At 48.5% G+C, this 7,149-nt stretch overlaps 1 protein-coding gene across 1 annotated transcript; it reads right to left on the reverse strand.

The window, feature by feature from the left end:
- Positions 1-415: 415 nt before the first annotated feature.
- LOC105070206 (carbonyl reductase [NADPH] 3) lies at positions 416-6,912 on the reverse strand. Its single transcript, XM_010956523.3, has 3 exons — positions 6,319-6,912; positions 4,767-4,874; positions 416-898 (listed from the first exon to the last, which is right to left on the reverse strand). The coding sequence occupies exons 1-3, from the start codon at positions 6,605-6,607 to the stop codon at positions 462-464; spliced, it is 834 nt and encodes a 277-aa protein (XP_010954825.1). The 5' UTR covers positions 6,608-6,912; the 3' UTR covers positions 416-461.
- Between the last annotated feature and the right edge of the window lie 237 nt (positions 6,913-7,149).

Consider the following 7,149-nt stretch of genomic DNA (forward strand, 5'->3'; position numbering starts at 1 on the left):
TCACAGAGCTAAGGAAACAGAGAATCACTTGTTGTTTTTACCGAGTTGACAACCTAGAAACAGCAAGGGACAGCTGGAAAAGGGCTGGGACGTGCTCCCCAGCCCTGAGACCTCTCACTAGACTAGTGTGTCTGTCAGTGCCATCCCAACACCAGCAGCTCCTGGGAACTTGTTAGAATGCACATTCTTGGGCCCCAGTTCTGGGCAATGTTTTGACACACCCTCCAGGTGATTCTGACGCCCTCTAATATTTGAGAACCACTGGTTTAGGTTCATCGCCCTCTCAGGCTAGCGTCTGGGTATAGCAAAATTGCTTAGCTCCAGTCCAGAACTAGACACTTCCTCACAGGGAGATTCTAATCGATGGTCCCTGAGTACAGAAATAGAATTGAACCACAATGCCAGGATCCATCCGTTCATTCCACAAGCGTTTATTAAACATCAAGTGTCAAAGCAGATATTCACCAGTCTTGGACGACTTTGTCACGGACTAGCTGGCCATGAGGCTTGGTGGCATCTGGAGGCAGGAGGGCCAGGTAGACAGGGGTCTCAGCCCCCTCCTCTGCAGTCCGGGAGCCCTGAGCCCCAGTCATGTCTGTCTTCACCCACCCGGGGCAGCATGCATTCAGCAGAATCCTGTCTGCTTTCCTCTTCTCATCCAGACGCCGGGCCAGGATTCTTGATAAAACTGTGACCCCCAACTTGGACACCCCATAAGCTGAGGTGGGCCAGCCTTCCCTCTCGTGCACCTCATTTTTTGTATCCTCCACAAACTTTTTCATGAGGTCCACCAGGTCTTCCTCTGTGAGTGTCTCGCATCGGAACTTCTCCTGAAGATCTTCACTGCAGTTTTCAAGGGCTTTGGAACCCTGTAAACTACTGATATTCACCACTCTGCCTGAAACAAAATAAAATATGGAAGCATGGCACAAGTAAACCATCATTGGTTGACTATTGACAAACACGTGATTGAGTCATGGTGCATGTTTACTTGCTGATTAAAAAAATAACTCTATACGGCACAAAAAAAATACCTCCAAAAGGCAGTAAGACATGACTCAGGAAGGCACCAGTGGGTTTTAACGTTTTGTCCCTTATCCTGCCAAAAGGAAGAACGCATTTTCGTCTATAACAAGTGCTAAAGAGCAACGATTCTCCACTAGGTGCGCAGGAGGTGGGTCTGTGGGAGAATCACCGGGCAGTTTTTTTTTTTTTTTTTTTTAAATGGAGGTGCCGAGGATTGAGCCCAGGACCTAGTGCATGCTAAGCATGTGCTCTACCTACCAACTGAGCCATACCCACCCCTACTAGGTAGTTTTATAAAACACATCCTGCCCCCTCTGCCCACACACACACACATCTCCTTAATGATGGTACCTTCACATGTGGAATGGGTTGATTCTCCATCCTGGTTTTGATTTTCATTGCTTTTTTAAGCCCATAGTTAAATAATTAACTATAATTAGTTAATGAGTTACTCTTGATATTAACAATGATTCACAGCTACTGAAGAGATGGTTCTGTTCATAAAATAAAAATCACAGGCCAAAACCCATAAAACAATTTGAAGCATTGGTGGAAATCCCCAAACTAGTAAACATGTAAATTTACATTTTGTCCAACATCAAAAAACACCAAATTTGGAGGGTTCTTTTCTCACATATTATCCTGAATCCACAGCCTCTGCATCCAATAGGGTAACTGGATTTTATCTCATTTTCTAAGTGGTGTTCACCACAGGGACACATCTGCAGGGTACCTCCCCCAGCTCCACGCATGCTTAGATATCCTTGTGGGCCCAGCCTGACACAGGGATGCCCTCACTCTGTCCTTTAACACAAGCCTCTCACTGAGCCCCCAGGTACCTAAGACTCTTAGCATTTTCTTTCCTTCCTTCTCTCTCTCCCTCTCTCTGGTAAAACATAAGTTCTTTCCCAACTTTTAATTTTGAAAACTTTGCAACCTACAGAGAAGTTGCAAGAATAGTTTAATAAATACCCATCTACCTTTCACCTAAGTGCACCAATTGTTAACACTTGGCCACATTTGCTTTCTCTCTTTCTCTTAGTTGTAGACAGACATCGAAAACATTCACCCTAAACCCTGTAGTGTACGTAAGTCAGGGCATTCTCTTACAGAACCGAAAATGTGGTCACACTCCAGACATTTATCAGGGTACAACACTATTGTCTGAAGTCTGTATTCGAATATCCCCAATTGTCTCAATAATCTTCCTGGATAAGTTTTTGGTTTGTTTTTATCCAAGACCCAGTGTGGGACCACAGATTGCATTTAGCTGTCCTATCTCTTTAGTCTGTTTTAATCTGGAGCAGGTGACAGTGATCTTTTTAAAGAGTCTAAGCCGATATTTTGTAGTACTTCCCCCAATTTGGATTGGCTTTTTTTTTTTTTTATGGTAGATTCACTTCAATATTTTGGCCAGGAATTCTGCTTCAGGGATGTTGTGTTCTTCATTACTTTCTATGCAGCTTTGTTCTCAAGCACTTGGCTGCTACAAGGAATTAAATTCAGTGAGGAAAGGAAGTAAAGGAAAACACATTACAGGAGCTATTCTATGCTTTCAGTGGAACTAAAAAAATTCCTAAGAGGAAGAAGTGTCCTTTTTGATCTCAGGGCACACCTCTAGGGCGGAGGCAAAGGGGTGACAGTCAGTCGCAACAGCTAAATGGGTTCAGTCAGCCCAGCTGAGCCCAAACCACCACCACCACTGTTTGCTGAGGTCCAGAAACAATCCTCTCCGCGTTCTGGGAAAGGTGGGCAAGTAGCTCCATCTAGTGGCTGAACAGTGGATTAACCTATTCACTCAGTCTTGAACCAATAAGCAAGCTGGATAACTTTCTTTAAAGCGATTATAAAGCTAAATAAAGAGTGGCTTTTAAATCAGCTTTGTATGGGGAGAAGATGATTGCCTACAAACCAGGAGGCAACGGTGATCAGCGTTTTGCTCTCCAGGTAAACATGAGGTTTATTGAAAACTCACTAATATTTTCAAGTGTTGTAAGCCAGATTCTCGCTTTGGGAATTACTCTTATGCAAAACTGGTTAAAGACAGTTATTCACCAGCTCTGGGTTGATCCGTGGGCCCCCACCCTCCCCAAAGCCTTCATTTATCGTTCGAAGTGGCTTGGTTTGCAATCATTTGGCTCTGTAATCCTTCCCCCACTGGAATTAACTCTCCTGATTTGATTGAAGGTTGAAGGCAAGAAACTTGGGTATTGTTTCCAGCTCTATTACTACCTGGCCATGTTCACTTCTCTGGGCTTCAGCTTCTTTCTCTGTAAAGTGAAGGTGTAGGAATGTAAGTTTTCTTCAATACCTTGCAGCTTTTAAATTCTGTGATTTTAAAATCCAGAGGGGGAAGCCTTCCTGACACTTGGTAAAAGACACCCTGCAAGGAAATACTATGCAGCTGTAAAGAAGAATAAGACAGCTTTCTGTCCTGATCTGGAAAGAGTCCCAGATGTAATAAGAGAAGAAAGCAAGGTGGCAAACATTGTTCTTAATGTCCTTTTTCTTGGTTTTTTGTTTGTTTGTTTTTGTAAGAAGGGGAGCAAAAAAATATATGCATTGAAGTTTGCTTAGATTTCCGTTTAAAATCCCCATCCTCGGCCCTGGGCACTCATCGACTCCATGTCCCTGGACGCAAAACTTCCTTGAGTGAGTACCTGCAACTCTACCTATGGGCTTTCTGATCCCATCCCACTAAGAAACCAATAAAGAGAATTATCTGTGGGGGGCTGTGGATGGGTAGATGGGTGGAACTCTCACCATGCGTCTTTTTATTTTATTTTATTTTTTTGGTAAAGTTTTTCCTTTTCTCCTTCTCCTTCTCCTTCTTTCTTTTTAATGGAGATACTGGAGATTGAACCCAGGATCTCATGCATGCTAAGCATATGTCCTAGTCCTGAGCTATTCCCACCACCATGCATCTTTTTTAGATTTAAATATTTTTGCACTAGAGATCATATTTATTCAAAATGTTAAATTAAGAAAAGCACATTTCTGCTAAGAACCACAGAGTTTTTCTTCCTAAGAATCACAGTTGACTTCTTGGGAAAGAAAATCGTCAAGGAAGCAAGCCTTCTCTCCCCACCTGCCAGCACAGTTGTCATTTACACACTTAGGATTCTTTGTCAGCGATGGTCTCCCCCACTGGACTCAGTGCTCCATGGACAGGACTGTGTCCACAATGCTTCCTACTGTATCCCCGGCACCCAGCGTGATGCCTGGGTTACCGTAGGCACTCAAATCTTTGTGGAAAAGTAGTAAATGTTATTTATTGAATATTTGAAAGCATGGGCAAGATATTTCCTAATAAATTTTCTTGGGGGGGGGGGATATTCTGAATCAGCTTGACAAATGTTGGTGCAAGGAAAAAGGAATATAGGAAAATTCATAATAATGCTAGAACAGACCCTTTCCCCATCTCCTTGGGGAGCCGAGAAGGACTCACTGAAGTTGCTCAAAGGCAAGAGGCCTTCTGGGACTTGCAACACCTTATCATTCTAGGGTTGAGTTCATGACACAGGACCTAAGAGCATCGCCATGTATCACACATATCTTTCAATAGAGCTGAAACGTTCAGGTGAGGGAGCCAGGTACTATGAGAAAACAATGCAATTTTCTATGTCCCCCCCCCCCCCCACACACAGAAATAGCATCCCTGGGTGATTCCTGAGGGACCGCCCAGGGGCTCACTCCTTGCTACAAGGATGCAGCCTGACAGTCAACACGGCTGAACTTACCATGAGGTTTTATTATCGGCAGTAATTCTATGCAGACATTTCTCGTGGCAAAAAAGTTTGTCTTCAGCGTCATCTCAGCTTGAATATCAAACGGCGTTGGATCATCAACTTTCAAAAAGAGAAGAAAACAAAGTCATGCATTTCCCCCGGAAAGTCATTGACAAAGCGGATCTCTCTCTAACTGAAGGCAGAACAAGCTACCTTTCAAGTGATTTTTTAAATCTCTGGGTCTGTGGGTCTCAGCCCTCAAGCGTGCATCTCAGTCGCCTGTAGGGCGGGTGCGCGCACACCTTTCTGGGCCCCGCCCCCGGAGTTTGGGCTCGAGAAGGTCCGGGGTGGGGCTCCGGAATTTGCTTTGGTAACGAGTTCCCAGGTAACGCTACAGCTACTGTTCTGGGAGCCACCCTTTGAGCAGCAGTGATCAAAGCCAGGAGTTCTCAATCTTGAAGGGCCATGGGAGGCACCTGGGGATTCTGTTATTAGGCAGATTGTGATTCCGCGAGTGTAGGGCAAGGCGGGAGATTGTGCAGTTCCAGCGGGTGCGGCGGGTCGACCGCCCACACTTGGAGCGGCGAGAGCTTCCAGCTGACACGAGTGTTTCTCCGTGCGGTGTCCAGGAAGCCGGGTATTTATCCACCAATCCCTCAGCCCCGTCGGCTTGGGGGTGGGGTGCCGGCCACCTCCCGCTGCGCTCCAGACGGAGTTGCGGGTGCACAGCGCTGGCGAGTGCCCAAGGCCAAGGGGATGAACTTAACGCTTCACAATGCTTCATTTCCCTACGCTCTGCCTCTTGGGTTTCTCTTCCCCACTACGCAGTAAGTGAGGCTGGCCTGTTTATTTCTACCCCCATCACTTGGCAGATCAATAACTTTCTTACTTGAGTAGCAGACTAAGTAAGCTCTAATTCCGCCCCCCCCCCCCCCCAAGGGAAGATGCTACTAAAAACCACACTTCTATGTTTGACAACAAATAAAGCTTCCCTGGGGGTGGGAACGACTTTCGCTTCCTTTTTGCCGGAGCCTATCAAAGCTCTCCGTTAAACACTCTCAAGTCCACTAACGTGCAAGTGCGCGCTAATTGTGTCTCCGAGATTCACTTCCTGTCCGGAGCAGATGCCTCCCGGTGTCTGTGAATGCGCCCTTTCAAGGAAAGCGAAAGCGCAAAGTGAGTGTGGAGACCCTTGGCAGAGAAAATGTTTCTTGCATTAGAAAACTGATGAGCTTAGCAGGGTGTGGTCCCCTCCCTGGAGACCGATTCTTTAGCAAAGCGCAGCAGTTGACAGTTCTGGGAGGGCCCTAGGCTGCGCACAGGCCCGCACAGGCCAGTGGGCGGGCGGGGCGCGCTGTGCCCGGCAGCCGCGCCGGTCTTGCGCGAGGCGGACTGCTCCCGGGACTCCGGAGAGCGAGAACCCGCCACGGAAGGCGAGAGCTGCAAGCATCCCGAGGGCGGGAGCTGCCTTTCCGGATCACTCAAGTGGATGGCTGGGGGGGCTCCTGCGGCTCATTGCCCCGCACCCTCGGAGCGCCCGGGGGCCTCCCAACCCCGCACCTACTCTTGAAGGCGATGCCCGCGTTGTTGACCAGCACGTTGAGACCCCCGTACTCCTTGCGCAGGAAGTCGCGCAGGGCGCGGATGCTCTGCAGGTCGTCGATGTCCAGCTGATGGAAGCGCGGGCTCAGGCCCTCGGCCTGCAGCTGCTGCACGGCCGCCCGGCCCCGCGCCGGGTCCCGTGCGGTGAGCACCACGTCCCCCGAGAACTGCCGGCACAGGTCGCGCGTGATGGCGAAGCCGATGCCCTTGTTGGCCCCGGTCACCAGCGCCACGCGGGTGTAGGATGACATGGCTGGGTGCCCGGCGCGCGGTGCCCTTGGGTGGAGAGCAGACTGGACTGTGGGCCACCGGCGGTGCGCGCTGCGGAGGCCCGGCCACAGGCAGAGAAGCCAGGAAGAGCTGTGTTCTAGGATCCAGCGCTGTAACTTGTAGAGAACGAGGCTCTGGTCCTCCGTCCCTCCCCTCCGAGGAGGGGCTGTCTATTCCTGAAGGTTTCGTAACGCCCCATTCCCGGGTCCGCCCCCTCCCCGCGTTGCGCCCTTTTGTTCCCGCGTCTGAGCCAAGCGGTGGTCTGGGGTTGGAGAGGTGGTTCCCTCAAAGCAAAACAACGGTGGTGGGTCGATAGCGTCTAGAGATTTCACTGCAGTTGGATTGAAGAAACTATTGTTGGAGAACCCCAAAAGCAGAAAAACAAGTGCTGAGTAATTTTCTTGGGCGTGCGCCCGCAAAATGAGAATGTTTGGTTTTCCCTGAGTACAGTGAAATTATTTCGACACGGCAACTGCTTCTCAGGACGTAGATGCCGTTCCTTGCTTAAAAGAAACTCAAGAGG

Source organism: Camelus bactrianus, chromosome 1 (genome assembly GCF_048773025.1).
Source record: "Camelus bactrianus isolate YW-2024 breed Bactrian camel chromosome 1, ASM4877302v1, whole genome shotgun sequence".
In the NCBI taxonomy this organism is placed as follows: Eukaryota; Metazoa; Chordata; class Mammalia; order Artiodactyla; family Camelidae; genus Camelus; species Camelus bactrianus.

Coding starts and splice junctions, on each gene's coding strand:
- LOC105070206 (XM_010956523.3), bottom strand. CDS start 6,607: ATGTCATCCTACACCCGCGTGGCGCTGGTGACCGGGGCCAACAAGGGC. Junction 4,875..6,318: donor CGCGGGCATCGCCTTCAAGA/GTAGGTGCGGGG, acceptor TCTTTTTGAAAG/TTGATGATCCAACGCCGTTT. Junction 899..4,766: donor GCCGATAATAAAACCTCATG/GTAAGTTCAGCC, acceptor ATTTTGTTTCAG/GCAGAGTGGTGAATATCAGT.